This window comes from Spea bombifrons, chromosome 3 (genome assembly GCF_027358695.1).
Source record: "Spea bombifrons isolate aSpeBom1 chromosome 3, aSpeBom1.2.pri, whole genome shotgun sequence".
Classification (NCBI taxonomy): domain Eukaryota; kingdom Metazoa; phylum Chordata; class Amphibia; order Anura; family Pelobatidae; genus Spea; species Spea bombifrons.
The window spans coordinates 121,187,330-121,204,731 of NC_071089.1; the positions used below are offsets into that span (position 1 = coordinate 121,187,330).

General features: G+C 39.8%; 3 protein-coding genes across 3 annotated transcripts; all 3 read left to right on the forward strand.

Moving 5' to 3' along the window:
• Nucleotides 1-2,105: 2,105 nt before the first annotated feature.
• Nucleotides 2,106-3,057, forward strand: LOC128484213 (olfactory receptor 13F1-like). The gene has a single exon (XM_053460534.1). The coding sequence runs from the start codon at nucleotides 2,106-2,108 to the stop codon at nucleotides 3,036-3,038; it is 933 nt and encodes a 310-aa protein (XP_053316509.1). The 3' UTR covers nucleotides 3,039-3,057.
• Nucleotides 3,058-7,034: 3,977 nt separating this feature from the next.
• LOC128484214 (olfactory receptor 13-like) lies at nucleotides 7,035-7,976 on the forward strand. Its single transcript, XM_053460535.1, has one exon. The coding sequence runs from the start codon at nucleotides 7,035-7,037 to the stop codon at nucleotides 7,974-7,976; it is 942 nt and encodes a 313-aa protein (XP_053316510.1).
• A 5,758-nt stretch (nucleotides 7,977-13,734) lies between these two features.
• LOC128484215 (olfactory receptor 5V1-like) lies at nucleotides 13,735-14,655 on the forward strand. Its single transcript, XM_053460536.1, has one exon. It carries the CDS (start codon nucleotides 13,735-13,737, stop codon nucleotides 14,653-14,655), a length of 921 nt encoding a protein of 306 aa, XP_053316511.1.
• Nucleotides 14,656-17,402: the final 2,747 nt, after the last annotated feature.

The window sequence follows — 17,402 nt, forward strand, 5'->3', positions numbered from 1 at the left end:
GGAACTTTCCGTCCCACCGCCTGGAATGGATCGCTAAGAAGACTAATATTGGTATTTCCGGGGCAGTGGTGGCCGATACAACCGGTGTGAAGCTCTTGGTGAATATGATGGGTGTATCTGCCTGACGTGATAACTCGGTCGTCGGCTGGCAGTGGTTTATTCCTCACTTTCTCTGGTGATTAACACGGAGTAATATTCTGTTTAGCCACGGCTGCTGTTTGTGGTCACCTTGCCAGCGCCTCACAGGACTATAAGGTATCCGCAACTGCGGAAATGGGGAGACCGAGCCGGTGTGGGCTGATGATTTGGGGTTGCAGCTCTTGGTGTATTCGTTGGGTGTAAATCAGCCGTCAGCTGGCGGGTGGTTAATGTCCTCAGGTTGGCCTGGCGGTGAATATGCGTTCAATAAAGCCGCGGCCGAGCCCTTGCCCACATATTTGTGTCCGGTGTCTTTTTTGGGGAAGAGTAAAGTTATTTCAAAGAGGTTTTATGGATTTCAAAAACCTCCTGCAAAAATAATTATGCATTTTCTAAAACATAAAATAGAAACACAGACTTCAACGTCTAGTCTGCCATTGCTCCTGCTGTAAAGACTCAAACCTTAATCAGTCGTTGGTCTCGTCTTAGATTCAGGAGCCGTATGTCTATCCCGCGCATGTTTAATACCCTCACTGTATTACTCTCTACCGCCTCTGCAGGGAGGCTGTTCCACTTATCTACCACCCTCTCCAGTAAACTAATTACCGTATTTGCTCGATTATAAGACGAGGTTTTTTTCAGAGCAAATGCTCTGAAAAATACCCCTCGTCTTATAATCAGGGTCGTCTTCTAATCAGACCTCAAATAGAGGTCTGATTAGGAGACTAAGATCCAGATCCCCCGCACCGCTGCAGGGGACCTGGATCCTCCTGTCGTCGCCCCCCCCCACCCCCCACTTACCGGTGCTTCCGGAGGTGAAGTTGGCAGCGGGGGTTTGTATGCGTCCGTCGCAAATACCTTCCCCGACTGTCAGAGTTCAAGAGTTCCTGATCTCTGACAGCCGGGGAAGGTATTTGCGACGGACGCATACAAACCCCCGCTGCCAACTCCACCTCCTTCCGGCTGCCGCGGAATGAGACGTCAACCCGCTGCCCCGGCAATACAGCAGGAAATTGGAAGCACCGGTAAGTAAGTGCGTGTGCGTGTGCGTGTGCGTGTGCGTGTGTGTGTGCGTGTGTGTGCGTGTGTGTGCGTGTGTCATTTCTGGAATGCCTTACACCCCTATATGCCACTCTGGCACTTAGGGGGTTAAAAGGCATATTATGGGGCAGAGTGGCATATAGGGAGGTATAAGGCATTTCAGGAGGCAGAGTGGCGTTAAGGGGGCATTTAATAGTGCACTCTGCCTCCTGGAATGCCTTATACCTCCCTATATGCCACTCTGCCCCATATTATGCATTTTAACCCCCTAAATGCCAGAATGGGATATAGGGGTATAAGGCATTTCTGGAGGCAGAGTGGCACATAGGGGGTCAAAAGGCATACCATGGGGCACAGTGGCATATAGAGGGTTAAAAGGCATATCATGGGCCACAGTGCCATATTGGAGTGGCAAGCCTGGGGGCAGATGTGCGTAACTGGGGGACAGGTTGGAAAATACAAGAAATAAAAACAAAAAAAAAATATTTTTCTCAATCATAGCTTTTATTAAAAAAAATAGTTTACATGAATTAACATTTACTGGTAAAACTTTTTTCCTTTAGGGTCGTCTTATATTCAGGCTTTTTCTTTTTTTCCTAAGTTAATATTCAGATTTTGGGGGGTCGTCTTATAATCAGGGTCGTCTTATAATCGAGCAAATACGGTAATTACTTTTCTATGCTTTTTTTTTAAGAATATTGATTCGCAAAAACAAAAATTTGAACAAATATTTAAACTATTTTCCCAACAATATAATCTGGGTTATCATATATTGATGGGTGGTGTTTTTCTAGTAAATAGGTCTCACGTGCCAAAGATTTTTCAGAGACTTTTAAATAGTTATTGACTAAATTTGCTTTTTAATATATTGTTGTTTTTTTAAAATCTATTTAATGATTTATTTCAGCAAAGATCTGGGATTGAAGATGGAGGATGGGAACCAGACTTTAGTGAAAGAATTTATCTTAACTGGACTTTCTCAGAACCAAGGGACTCGGATTATACTTTTCATTTTATTTTCAGTAACGTATTCGTTGACCATCGTCGGAAATATCATTTTGATATGCGTGGTTTTAGTCAGCCGGGGTATGCACACGCCTATGTACTATTTTCTCTGCAATTTATCTTTTCTAGATTTATTCTATTCGTCGACTACCGTCCCCAAAATGTTGGTGGACACGTTTTCTGGCGGAGGAGGGAGAATTTCGTTCTTGGGATGCATGATTCAAATGTCAATGGGTCTATTCTTAGGAGAAACAGAATGTATCCTGCTGGCGGTGATGGCGTACGATCGCTACGTAGCGATCTGCTTGCCCTTGCGTTATATGGTTATTATGAGCTGGAGGATATGTAAAAATATCACGGTTGTCTTATGGTTGGGGAGTCTTCTGTTGGCGACGGTTCCTATGATGTCGCGCCCTTTTTCGTTTTGTGGAGAAAATAAAATTAACCATTTCACATGTGAGATCTTAGCGCTCCTAAAGCTGGCATGCGGAGACATTTCATTTTACCAAAAAACAATATTTTTTATAAGCTTGTTCACAATTTTGTCTCCTTTCGCTTTTATTGGGGCATCCTACCTCTGTATTATCAGATCCTTATTAAAAATCCAGTCTGTGTCTGGAAGGAGTAAGGCCTTTTCCACCTGCGTCTCCCATCTGACTGTAGTATTCATGTTTTACGGGACAAGTATAACCATGTATATGGGGTCAAAAAATAACTCATCAGCCAATCAGAAGTTTGTTTCCATTATTTACGGTATCGTGACGCCAGTGTTGAACCCGCTTATTTACAGTCTAAGAAATGGTGAGGTTAAACGAGCTCTCAGGAAGATGTTTTCTAAGAAACTGGAACGGTGAAATATTTAAAGGCATCCAAAGAGTGACTTGATGTAAATAAATGTAATAAACATCATTTTTCACAAAAACTTCTAGTGTTCTACATCAGTCATACAACGGCTAGGATGTAATGGGTCCTTGGAAGGGTCCAACAATGTCCCTAAACATTGACGCTGAGAAATTAGGAGCAAAAATACTTAAAGGAATGAGTGCTAAATTCTAACAAAAGTGCTTGTGGCAGGAGTAGTGAGATTCTACTCCCAGGACACACACAGGGAAGTAACGTGCTAATTGTTCACCACCACACGTTTAAGGCATGCAGCACAACAAATGTTATTTTTGAATTAAAGACCATCACTTGTCTAGACAGTCAAATAAAATGAAGTAATTTTACAACTGGGCTCAATTGAGCTAAAAATAGAGTGTGTCCAGATTCCCTTGATACCGAAATAAACAACATTTTATATAATAAACAGGCTGTCATCATGTGTATGTTACAACTGTTTTGCATCCCTTATTTACATATTATATTTATCCTGGCTTAGCCTGACTAGGCCTACAGTGGCAAGTCCACAGCCCTGTTGGGCAATCAGGCCTCCCAGTGTCTGTTTTCCTCTGTAGCCGTAATACTTGAATTACTCCATCTCAAACTGCATCCAGTCTTTCGTCTTTCCCTTCTTGGAGATCTAACACCGTCCCATCTTTACCTCAACCTCCTCTTATTCTGAGTGATGGAGAATTCGAAGTTGCAAAGCAGCTAAATTCCAGACGTCGCCGGGAGGTTCTGGAGTATCTTGTACACTGGAAAGGATTCGGCCCTTAAGAGCAGTCCTGGGAACACCCTTCTAATATTCACACCATTGATCTGATATCTGATCAAAAGTTTTCACTATACTTACCCAGTACCATTACTTAAACCGGCTCCAAGGTACTTCCAGAGGCCCTGCCTTCAGAGGGGGTACTTACCTCAAGACCCCCACGGCCCGATCCAATGTTATGGCTAAACACCTTTGTCAGGAGTACGATCTGCCACCCCATTGTGTAACGTGGGGGATCTCACACTGGTTTGGCCTTTTCTGTCTACTGTACTATAGTTGATAAATTTGGGTGTATAAATGTTTGTTTTGCTTTGTATCAGATACTTTTTGACCATTATCCTTAAGTAAAAGATTATTTGATTTTTGTTGAAGTTTCTTTTTTTGGCAGGGCACCTGTTTGGGTTCTTTGCACCTTCATATTTTGATAGGGTATTAAGTTGTAAAAAATGTTTCTTTTATTATTTTTTGGTGTGCCGTCCTGATCTTGTATTTTGTATTACTCATATGTTACCTCGACCCTTTTCCTCACCAGAAGACACCCTCAACTGCTTCAGTCAGAGGTCCACTCATCCTTTCACCTCATCGCCTGTCCCTTCAACCCTGTAGCCTCACACCTCCTATCATCCCTTTCTGGTGTTCTTACTCCAACCCTAACCAATATCTTCAATCTCTCTTTCCTCTGGTGTATTTCCATCATGCTACCATCTCTCCCATCCTAAAGAAACCTTCCCTTGTTCCCACATCCCCATCAAACTATCGTCCAGTTTCCCTTCTCCCCCTGGCATCCAAACTGCTAGAATGATTACCTTATAATCAATTAACTAATTTTCCCTGTACAAACTCTCTGCTTGACCCGCTACAATCTGGTTTCCGTCCATTCCAAATAGACTGCATTCACTAAAAATTACTTACATTGCTGGCAAATGATGTTATTGAAACTAAGTATACACGCCTTCCTGTCAGCCAGTCGTGTATATATCCACTGTGCTGGGAACACAGACAGCTGTATATAAAAACACCCCCCCCAGGTTTATTTTGTACCCCCAATTCCACTGCAAAAGAGGTAAGGAAAGGGGGGTGCAATTGCCAGCACCCCTTGGTTAATTTAGTATTTTTATAATAACTTTTTCTAATACTTATGTTTATTTTCTATGGTATTATAAGGAGCTTGTCATTTTGTGAATTCCTGGTGAGAACATGCAAGCTCACATAAAACTTGCATGCCCACTCCTGAAACTCAATATAAAGTCTTACGCCCTCGCACTCACTAATAACTCACATTTTTGTTGTAATATATTTTGCGAGTCTTAGGGAGCCTGGTGGGTTGAGTTAACCCTTAACTTTCTCAGTGAATAGACCCAATAGGGGTATGTATTGCTGTTTATTGTTGAGTTGTTTTGCAGTTTATTATATCACTATATTGTGTGTGGTTTAGGTCCCGTGGTCCTGTATTTATTATACAACTTTGATCAAGGATATTGCAGCCATTCTTTGTTGTTGTTTTTTAGTAGTATTGGTAGCTTTAAAAATAAGACAAGATAAGCTATCCCCATTATTCATCTACACTCATAGGACATCTTGTCTTTGTTCTTGTTACAGGTAAATTAGTTTATAAAAAAGGATGTCCAGTGGGTTAGAAGAGCACAAAACACTTTCACCATTATCTGTGATACTTCAAGCTCCCAATACCCTAGTGAACACCACAGAGTATAAGAAATAAGAACGAGAATGAATGTCACCTCGAGACCTGGTAACTGCACTGATTAATCTCTTTGGGTTTTAAACCTCATGAAATGAATATATAAGAAGAAGTTCTAACAATAAAAATAAAGATATATTTAATGAGAATGCCACATTTTTTATTAATGTACTTATTTTTTTTTTGGTTGAAAAATTGAAAATATTCCAACTGCGAAATAATAATACGAAGGATTCTTGCACAATTTAAGCTATTAAAAAAATGAGCAGAAGCGGATTCTGAGATGAAACGGTACGTCGATGAAAAGTGTCCCTGGGGCAGAAATGTATTGAGCGTTTATGAAAATTTGAATTGCAGCTTAAATACGGGATTTTTATAAAAAAAAAAAATTATTGTCCAAAAATAAAATAAATGTTTAATGAGCTGATGCTTTGTTTTGTAACAGCAATGTTTTTTTCAAGCACTTCTCTGCTAGTTGATCATTAAAATACCAAAACAGATCATTATTTCTTTTGAGGTGAAACAAGGTAATATCCCTGAAATGTCACATCACACAGGGAGCAATTTTAAGTTGGGAATTCACTGGGCATAAGTTCATAATGACCAGGTTCATGCATGTCCTAAACGTGCATCTCTAACCCGCTTTTTCAAGGCAAAAATATCAAATTTTCTGCCATAAGTTGACTTTCCAGCTTTTCAAGGGATAAGAGACACAAAGAACCCGACACTTTTTGTGACATTGCCTAGTCTTCTGTTCTGTGATTATTCTACACGTGCTGGATTTTCCTTTTCATAATATAATTTCATATATAACATAATAATTTCATGGACTTTAGTTTCTTAGGTTCTATACAAATTGGATCGTGTTGTGCACTGAGGTGTGAATTGGAGGAGTCACTGGTATCTCTACAGCCTTTCAGTGCCGCTCGTAGGCTTATATTCCTCATACGTTTGCTGCCCTACATGGTGAAGACCTCAACCGGCCTCCCAATGTTTGAAGGACCAAACCAGTTTGGAGTACAAACATCGTCAAAGCCCTCTATGAGTCTGCTCTGACACAGCTACGTCCCCCTTCCCCGGTTCTCCACCACCTGTGTTAATGTAACAGAACCAGAATTGCCAGTCTAGTTGGAAAGATGCTATCAGATGGATCTACATTCTTTGACCATTTTATCACTTTATGTGTGGGTTTTTTTTTTTTTTTAGCAATTACTTTGATAAGACTCGTTATCACCCAAGGTGGACTTATTCTTCTCGTGGTGACTCTTCTTCTTTCATGTTGTCACGAACCCCTTATTTTGTTGGTTATTTTTGAGTATATCTATCTGTATAATACATGATCCTTTCTTTATTATGGAATGTTCTACACTTCAGTTTGTATTTCCTGCCTTTTTTTCAGTACAAATATTTGTGAGTTTATAGACAACAGCATTATTATGACCCGAGAGGGTCCCTTAAATAAACATTATTATTATAAAGACCGATTTTCATACGGAAACGATGAGGATGCAGTATCTGAATCAAACATCGGTTACGGAATTTATTCTGATCGGACTTTCCCAGGAGCCGAGGACTCGGGTTCTGCTTTCAGTTTTGTTTTTAATAATATACTTAGTGACCATTTTTGGGAATCTTATCCTAATATGTACGGTCATCGTCACCCCGCGTATGCACACCCCTATGTACTATTTCCTCTGCAACTTATCCTTTCTGGATTTATTCTATTCATCCTGCACTATCCCCAAAATGTTGTGTGACATGATCTTTTCCGTAAGAGGAAGGATTTCGTTAATCGGGTGCATGATGCAGATGAGTACAAGCCTCTTCTTAGGAGAAACAGAATGTATCCTGCTGGCGGTGATGGCGTATGACCGCTACGTCGCCATATGCTTCCCCTTGCGCTATATGGTCATTATGAGCTGGCGGATGTGTAAAAATATTACCATTATTGTATGGCTGGGGAGCTTCCTGTCTACTCATATTCCTACAATTATAAAACCGCTAACGTTCTGCGGAGGAAACAAAGTTAATAATTTCGTTTGCGAGAGCATCTCGCTTCTAAAACTAGTGTGCGGGGACACCTCCTTCCACGAAACAATGATCCTTTGTGGAAGTTTGCTTACAAGCTTAGCTCCTTTCGCGTTCATTTTAGTTTCTTACGCGTGCGTTATCACATCGATTTTAAAGATGCAGCCCACGGACGGAAAGACTAAAGCCTTTTCCACGTGCGCTTCCCATCTGACTGTTGTCCTGATGTTTTACGGCACTAGCATGTCCGTGTACCTGGGACCCACCAAGAACGTTTCCGGCAAACAGAAATACGTCACAGTGATTTATAGTGTTGTGACACCCATGTTAAACCCTCTGATTTACAGTTTGAGAAACAACGACGTGAAGGTTGCATTGAGGAACATTTTGCGTAAAAACAAAGAACATACCTAATCATGGGAAGCAGTAACATTAATACATGTTTTAGGTTCAAGTTTCACCAGTATCCAACCTCTCCGCATTAAACCCGAACTGAAACCAATAACATTCACCTAATCTCCCTAACCCCGATTGCCAGTTGTCGGTCCTATTGGTCGATGTGGAAAATTTATGGTCGTCCATGCAATAATTCCAATAATGCCATAACTGCAGCTGTTTATTTGAATGTATTATATATTACATATCATATATTTTTGTCTCATTAAGAAATAATTAATAAAATGCTTGGGTTTTCTTTTTTTAATGTAGTTTCCAGCCAATCCACTTAAAAAATTAAACAGATTGGCCCTGAACAATTATAGAATGGAAGCTTCCTCCTACACCCAGCAATGAAAAATTGCTTTTTTGGAACAAAAAGCCAACATTAAATTAGCATTACCGTGATCAGACACACCTAATATAGTCCGTTCTAGGGTGAGATGGTATGAACCTTTTGACAATTAAGTGATCAATCAGTTCGGATAGCTGGGCAACACCTCTGGGGCCATCACATTAAGCATAGTTCGGGGAGGCCTTGAGGATGGGATATGCATCAGCTCTCTAGTACCGTCAAGTAAATTTCTTGATAAGTTGGTATTTTTAACACTGTCCATACCTTGCGTGCAACTTTAAGACACAATTAATTCATATGTGTGGTCTACTTGACCAACATCGTTGGTGGTTTGTCCACCAGAAAATGCTTTCTTGTCCAGGAATGCTCTCTATCCATTTCCCATCATCAGTTGTTTGGTGTGGCTACCTTGACCAACTGATTGAACCAATCATTGTCCATGAAGGAGGTAAACACAGAGGTAAACAGTAGATTCCAGAGATATGGTGCAGCCCGCGTGAAATCTTGTAAATGGGAAAAGGAAGAGGAAGTGAGGAGGAGAGCCTCAGCCCATGGGAAGAACGTAAGGATCAAGTAAGAGAGTATTTTCTTATAAGGGCAGACGTGTATGGAGGAGCAGGGTTATGTAGGGCCTTATATGTTATTACTAGAATTTTAAATTTAATTCTAAAGGTAATAGGGAGCCAGTGGAGGGTTTCACAGAGTGAAGAAACAGCAGCAGCCCAGCCCAGCAGAGGCATTTAGGATAGACTGTAGAGGAGAGAGTCGAGACAGTGGAATACCAACCAGAAGAGGGTTGCAGTAATCAAGACGGGAAATGATAAGTGAATGAACCAGAGTTTTTGTGGATTCTTGGGTGAGGAATGGGCGGATGCGAGAGATGTTTTTTAGGTGCAAGCAGCAGGATCTGGTGAGAGTCTAAATGTGAGGGATGAATGGACCAAGGGATGGACATAGAGACTTTGTGAGGTGGGATGGGATGGTGTCCAGCGGACAGGTTGTTGGGTGAGAGGAAGAAAGAAGAGTGGCTATCTCTTCTTCAGTTGTATGAAAAAAGGCAGTTAGTATGGGATAAGTGGAGAGAGTGGTGGTGGGTAGGATAGGAGGGGGTTTCGATCTTGTCTTTGACGTGGGGTAGAAAGATCTTGGGCAGTGAGAGAGGTTTGTGGTGTCGATGTAGAGGGACAGAGAAGGGAGTTGAAGGTAGAAAAAAGGTATTGCGGGTTGGAAGAAAGGGAGGATATGAGAGTGGAGAACTAGAGCTGTGTGGCAAGAGAGAGGGCAGAGTTGTAGGTGTGAAGCATGAATTTATAGCGAGTAAAGTCTTCACTGGATTTGGATTTTCTGAAATAGCAGCACTTCTGAAGAAAGATGTGATTTTGGTCTGCCACGGTTGGCGTTTCAATTGTCGGGGGTAACGTAGTAACTGGAGCTATGTTGTGGAGAGATGAGGCAAGTGTGTTGTTATAAAAAGAGGCTGCTGTGTCTGGAGAAAAGGTTAGAAGGTGGCGGTCAGACAGAAGGAAGGGGGAGATGGAGAAATCTGAAAGAGAGCATGATCTGGAGAAAACCACATCAAGTGAGTGTCACTCAGTGTGTGTAGAGGAATTGGTCCATTGAGAAAGACCAGAAGAGGATCTCTGAAGACCAGAAGGGAGCAGTTGTAAATGTGTGAAAAAAGGTAACTCTGTAGTGGGTAAAAAAGTTTTAGGATAGCTAATTAAAGTATGGCTCACCCAATATATATATATTAATAGTTTTCAAGGTTTGAAGCTTATTGATAACTTCTGAAAATACTTCTGATATGCAATGGGTATCATCTGTGGAGCTACTTTGGCATTTGGGAAGTGTGAAGATGGAAAGCTTTGGAAATCTTTCTAGTGTATTGTAGTGCTGACATTTCTTGCTGCCCTAAATCAATGTCGCCCGCCTTTTTACGAGTTTCCTTCTGTATGCCAGATGAAGTTGATTCTAGAGTGTTTGTTCTTGTGTCGATATCTCCAATTTCTTTCCTTAGGTGCGCTAAAACTTCCCTAATACTTCTCTGTAGATCTGTTTTAACTGACAGGACACTTTCTTAACTTCTTCAATGTCCGGTTTCGTGCAAGCTAGCACACACTTTAGCGGAGGATTCAGCGTGTTCTTGGGCCTGACTCTCGGAAGGAGCCATTTTCCTTGCAAAAGCTCAGGTACAGTTAGTCTGGCTTTCTATGTGCCTTGGGCATGCTGCATCCCATGTTGACGTCTAACACCGGCCTGTGGGCTGAAAATGCTGGAAAGAGTGCTTTGGAGGGGGTCCTGATCCAGAGCCTCACTCTCTTGCTGACATTTTGTTCTGTAGCCAGTCGCTCACCCAAATTGGGGACTTTTTAAATTCGGAAACAAAATTTGTTGGCTGATGTCCACATTCACTCTCTCACACTGTCACTGTCTCATATTCTCTCTCTCACACTCTCTGAATGTCTTCCAACCTTCTGCACAGACCTCTTCCACTTCTGTGTCCTGCAGCTCTGTTTTCTCTCTAGCATCCTCTTCATGATTTTATTCTTCTCTCTTCTTTCTTCGTCTGCATCTCCGAGGACATGACCTCCCATGAACTGTCTCAAAATTTGTGGAGCTTCCTGTGACTTCCTCCAATTGTGGAAGAGAACGTCTCCGGAAGTTCATGGGAGAATATTTTCGGGGAAAATCATGAAAGTTCCTCTCCCCCAATCTTCCAATTTGTACAAATTGACGAAATATGAATCTGAATACACAAGTCTACTTTACATGAAACAATAAAAAATAAGTTGAGTAATTCAGTGAGGGGGTTAGTAACAATCTCTGTGAGACTGAAGCCTCTCCACGGGGCTGGTTCTGGGGTTATTCTCAGAGGTTATCTCATCAAACAAGAAGCTCTTATAAGGGGCTGATTTTTGCCAGATAGCCTCGCAAGAGCCTGAAGCGAAGGATGAATTCAAAGGTCACAGTTATTATAATTTATATCACTTTTGTTATTTGCAATTATTCTATTTTATATTTTTTTATATTTGACTCATCAAAAAAGGATGCGGTATCAAAATCATACATTTTACAAACAAATGCCATATTTATTGAAATATTGTTGTATCGGTGCCTCCCAGGACAGGTAAGATACATGATGTAGACAAAGGGTCCGCTAAACATCCAGAATCAGGGGTCTTAGGAAGAAGAAAAAATAGTCTAAAATAACACTTAAGTTATAACGTTCTTATATATTTTATCTATTTCAGAAATTGTATTATATTCCTGGTAAATCTTATCAGCTCTAAAAATCCCCTGAATATCCCACGTCCCTCGACTGTAGATTCCACTCTGCCTTCAATAATAAAAAAAATAAATAAATAAAAATTTCAACTCATATATATATTGCAGTCAAAATACGTAAAAACATAAAACTTATTTTAATTTAGTATATAATATAATAATTTATTTAAAAATAAGCATAACATTTCTATCTCTTTTCTGGCTGTAGCTTCCGCACTCCCTTGAATATTTTTTTTTTCCTTCAGAAAAAAAGGATAATTAGTTAATGAATTGTCTTTCCATTATATAATGGTGTGTGAAGCTTTTCAACAGGCTTGGAATTATCTTAGTTTTAAACATTGTATAAAAATCAAAAATATATAAAGACATGATTCATTATTTAATATTAATTTATTTAAAAATAACAATAGTGTTTTTCCTAGGAAATACCGTGTTTTTGTGCTTGGGGCTAGCGTGCTGTTAACGTGACATGCTTTTTCAGTAAAGCGACAAAACCATAATTACTAAGCCCAACTCCCAGGAGTAAATTAGTTGGCTTTCCAAAATGATATCATAATAGGAAAATCTATTAACATTATTTATGCTATGAGGCATACTGATAAAAATTTTACTGGGTATTTTTATTAATTGCCAAAAATAGCATGTTTAAAATGCAATTTTTAACCCCTCGCCCACTAGACTTCTAAAGAACCCAAAGAACATTTCTATGGCTTCAGTACAAATACTAAAGGAGAGAAATAAGTAAGTAATTCACAATAACTAAAATATAGAGACCATTTTAAAAAAAAGAATTAGGAAACATGAGAACATCATTAAAATAAAGGAATTATTTCTAGCTGAAATTACAAGGAAGACTTCCTAAATATTATGAGTTAGAAGAGTTAAGAGTAATATTTTAGAATGTAAAAATAAATTCTTCATTGGTTTTCATTGCTCCTAAAGCTGATTTCTATAAATTATATATGACTGGGGTGGTTTTACAGACCCCATATTTGTGTGGAAAAAAGGCTGAAGGTGGCTGCAGCTGGGAAAGGGAGGGGGTGACTTGGTCTCTACATCTACATATCCGAATGTTATGATATATGATGTAGTTTAAATATGACATGACATATATTTATGACGTGATATATGAAAGCACTAGGCCTAGACTCACATTCTAATGAAATATATTTACTGTAGTAACATTATCTATCCAAGTGCGTTGTCTTGGTATTAGAAAAGGCATCAGAAAAGCTTCCAGGATTATACTTCATTCTCATGTCTATTCCTAGACCTGTTCTCATGAAACCCTACTTACTGAAGCTCAACGTTCATTAATCCACAATATAACCCACCATGTTTGTGGGGTCCCTGGTTTCCAGGTTTCCCGTTTCTAAGAGTAGAAGCTCGGTGGTGCCAGTCCGTGCACACAGTGTTTAGTTGTCTCGTTAAAGTCAACGTATTGGTTTGTGGTATTGACTGTTGCTTAGGGTTTCACGATTTGTCTAATACGCCACTCTATTACTACTTCGGCTCTGGTTGGACTTAGAGACTTACAGACCTTCAGATGAGATCCTGTCTCGCTCTCGCTTGAAGCTAAAGTCTCAGCCCGAGGTAACTGATGCGTGTCTTACACACGTCTTATGAAGACCAGATCATGGCCTGAATCCTCTTTTCCAGATGTAACAATGATATCAGCTCAATAATGCCCACAACATAAATTATTTTATCATGACCCCTTCTCATCATAAATTCATTTAGTATTGGTACCCAGCCATGCCGTGTGGGCTCCATAGAACTTGTTTTCTCAACTCTTCTGCGTTATCATCATCGTCATCATCATCATCTGTCGGAACCCTCATAACGTTTCACGTTTTTCCTTAAAATTAAATTTTTACATTTTAAACTTTTTTTAGAAAATGGCGCCAGTATTTGCCCATAACTGATAAAGAACAATTACAGGGCCCTTCAGCAAGTCATGCTTTCTTGTGCTTGGATCTTTTTTTAAGGCCGTTTCTTAGGTTGTTATCTCAGTTAATTGCAGAAATGAAATTGGTTGGTATTAGAATGTTCTGTTTTCTTGTTACAGAGATGGATTCCTGAATATAATTTATGAAAATGGAGAACGAGAACCAAACTGTCATAAAAGAATTCATTTTAGTTGGACTTTCCCAGGACCGGAGAACACGAATTCTTCTTTTTGTCTTGTTTTCGTTCATGTATTTACTGACCATTTTTGGGAATATTGTGTTAATATGCGCAGTTATAGCCAACCCTCGTATACACACGCCTATGTACTATTTTCTCTGCCAGTTATCCTTTCTGGATTTATTCTATTCAACAAGCACTGTCCCCAAACTGTTACTAGATCTGATTTCTACAATGGGAGGAAGAATATCATACATTGGGTGCAGTTTACAAATGAATATAAGTCTATTCCTTGGAGAAACAGAATGTATCCTGCTGGCGGTGATGGCGTACGATCGTTACATAGCGATCTGCTTCCCCTTGCGTTATATGGTTATTATGAGCTGGAGGATATGCAAAAATATCACAATTGTGGTATGGCTGGGGAGCTTTGCTTGTTCTATCCTTCCTACAGTTTCTAGCCTACGTCCCATCTGCAAAGGAAACCAAATCGATCATTTTGTTTGTGAAGTTATAGCTTTAATGAAACTGGTGTGTGGAGACACTTCGTTTGATGAAGCCAAAATCATTTTCATAAGTTTCTTCACACTTTTAGTCCCTTTTGGTTTAATTGTAGTTTCCTACACGTGTATCATAGCGTCCATATTGAAAATCCATTCTGTGGATGGAAGGACTAAGGCATTTTCTACATGTGGTTCCCACCTGACTGTAGTTTTAATTTTTTATGGGACCAGTATGTCTCTGTACCTGGGGCCAAAAAAACATTTTTCAACAAAAAACAAATATGTATCAGTCTTATACGGTGTTGTGACTCCCATGTTAAACCCATTGATTTATAGTCTGAGAAATCATGAGGTTAAAGTTGCAGTTCGGAAAGTATGTAATATTTAGCTGATCATTTGATTTTACGTCACATGCTTTGCGTCTCCAGCTTTCATATTGGGGGGAGCACATGGGGGACAGGGACCAAAGTGGGGGGGGGCAATTATAAAACGCTACATATACACATATATGTGTACTCATCTCTTTGAAGTAAAGATTGTGATTTAAATATGATTTCAAAATAACAGCAGAACTGGCAGTTAGTTTTCATTCTTTAATATTAGCCCCTGCTGCCAATATATATATTAATATTCGACCCTAATGACAATATAAATTATTAGACCCTGCTTGCTGCCAATACATATTAATATAAGACCCTGCTGACAATATATATATATATATACACACACACATATATATATATATATATATATATATATATACACAAACCAAAGGGAGCGGCTGCACACTCAGAAATATTGTTAATATACACAGGCTTTAAAGAAAAATGGGCACTCACGGGTCTTTAAAGTGCATTAAACACTAGTTTATTTCAATCAGCACGGCCAACGTTTCGTACCACCTCCGGTCCTTTCTCAAGACAAGTGCTGTGTGCAGTGGCGTCGCTAAGGGGGGGCAAGGGGGGGCAATTGCCCCCCCTAGGTTATTCCTTGCCCCCCCTGTTGCCCCCCCGCCGAATTTGTAACCCCTTGACTGCTAACGACGGCATGGTGCCGTCGCTAGCAGTCCCAGTCAGGTGCTAACGACGGCACCATGCCGTCACTAGCACTAGCTTACCTTGATGGAGGTCTGTGGACCCCCATCACCACCTACCCCGGCGATCTGCCCCTCAAACTGAAGGGCATCACCGGAGCCACCCGATCTTCCCGGTGACGTCTCGCGCAATGACGCGATGACGTCACCGCGCAACTTTATTAACAACTGACAATTGTCAGTTAAAGAGGTATGGGGGCATGCTGCTTAGATGCCTGTATCTCAGGCATCTAAGCAGCTACATACCCCCAACATATACCGTTGGAAAGGTAATCGCCTCGCCTTTCCAACGGTATATAGATTGTAAAAATATAATAAAAAATATTAAGTTAAAAAAATAAAAATGTAAAAAAAAATGATTTGGGGGTCTCTAAAGGCAGATAAAAAAGATCAAAATTGCCTAGAGACCCCCAAATTAAATTATTTAAACAAAGTAGTTTAACTTTAAAAAAAAAAAAAGTTTAAGTATTCTAGCTAAATGATCACTGTGGTAGCCAATGTTACCACAGCTATCATATAGCTATAAAAAGTCACATTCCCTTTTTAAAAATGGCCGATACTAATTTTTAATCCCATGATCCCTTTGATCATGGGGTTAAATTTAGCCAACGGCAGAGGGAGGCAATTTTTGAAATCCTGATGAACTGCAGATATTATTAAAATCAGCCATTTAGCCTGTGCGGTACGTGAGTAACCATATCATCCCTGGAGCGCCTTGCATTTTTACTGCAAAACTTATTTTTGCTGTAAAAGTGATTTTTTTTCTCCCTTTACCATCATTTCTTTGGGATTCTAAGGGGAAAGAATGGTGTGTGCGTCTGTGAGTGAATGTATTTAAAGTATGGTGTGTGCTTCTGCGAGTGAATGGACATATGAAAGGCGTGTGAATGGTCAGTAATTAGGGTTGAAGCCTTGACGTGGCATTACTGCTCACGTAGAAAGTTAAATTATGGCACAAAAAGTACACATTTGCAAAAACTACACCCCTTGGCACATCAAATGAGGGGCTGCATGTGTTTCTAGTACAAACCTGGAGTGCGCTAGACACAAATGAACATGTCACTATGGATAGAAAAAACATATTTTCTAGCCAAAGCGACATATTCCATCATTATTTGTGCACTCAACTTTTGTCCTAGAAATACATGTAGCCCCTCATTTGAAGCTCCAAGGGGTGTAGTTTCTTAAAATGGATGAATTGTCTGAATGAGGGAGAGCATGAGTTAATATGTGGATGAATTGTCTGAATGAGGGAGAGCATGAGTTAATATGTGGATGAATTGTCTGAATGAGGAAGAGCATGCGTTAATATGTGGATGATTTGTCTGAATGAGGGAGAGCATGAGTTAATGTGATTGTGCGTATCATAGATGTATAATTGTGGAAGGGCAAAGATGGCACTAGCAGGATGTTTGAGCCTTGGGGACCAAGATGGCACAGGCAGGGTGTATATGGGACAAAGATGGCAAATCGTATGTGTGTTATCTGGGTGTGCAACCTGTGATCTATGCCTGTAATTTAGGGGGTTTTAAATATACCATCAATCCCGTGTTTTTATGTGAATTCCAATTGATCTATACCTGCAAAGCTGGGTTTCTGTGTTATTTTGTAGATCCATATCTGCTATGCTATGTTTCCATACATTATTTATGTATACCTGCAAATACAGGGTTTGTATGTCTTGTTCAGTTGATTAATACCTGCAATGCTGTTTCCATGTATTTATTTCATCTATACCTGCGATGCTACGTTTCATATATTATTATTGTATACCTGCAAATACAGGATTTGTATGTCTGATTCTGTTTATTTGATATATACCTTCAGTGCTGAGATCACAAGTGAATTTCAATTGATCTATACATGCAAAGCTGGGTTTGTGTGTTAATGTGTTGATCTATACCTGCTATCGGCAGCAGGGTCTAATATTTATATATATATCGGCAGCAGGGACTAATATTAATATATATATCGGCAACTGGGGCTAATATTAATATATTTGGGCAGCAGGGGCTAATATATATATATATATATATATATCA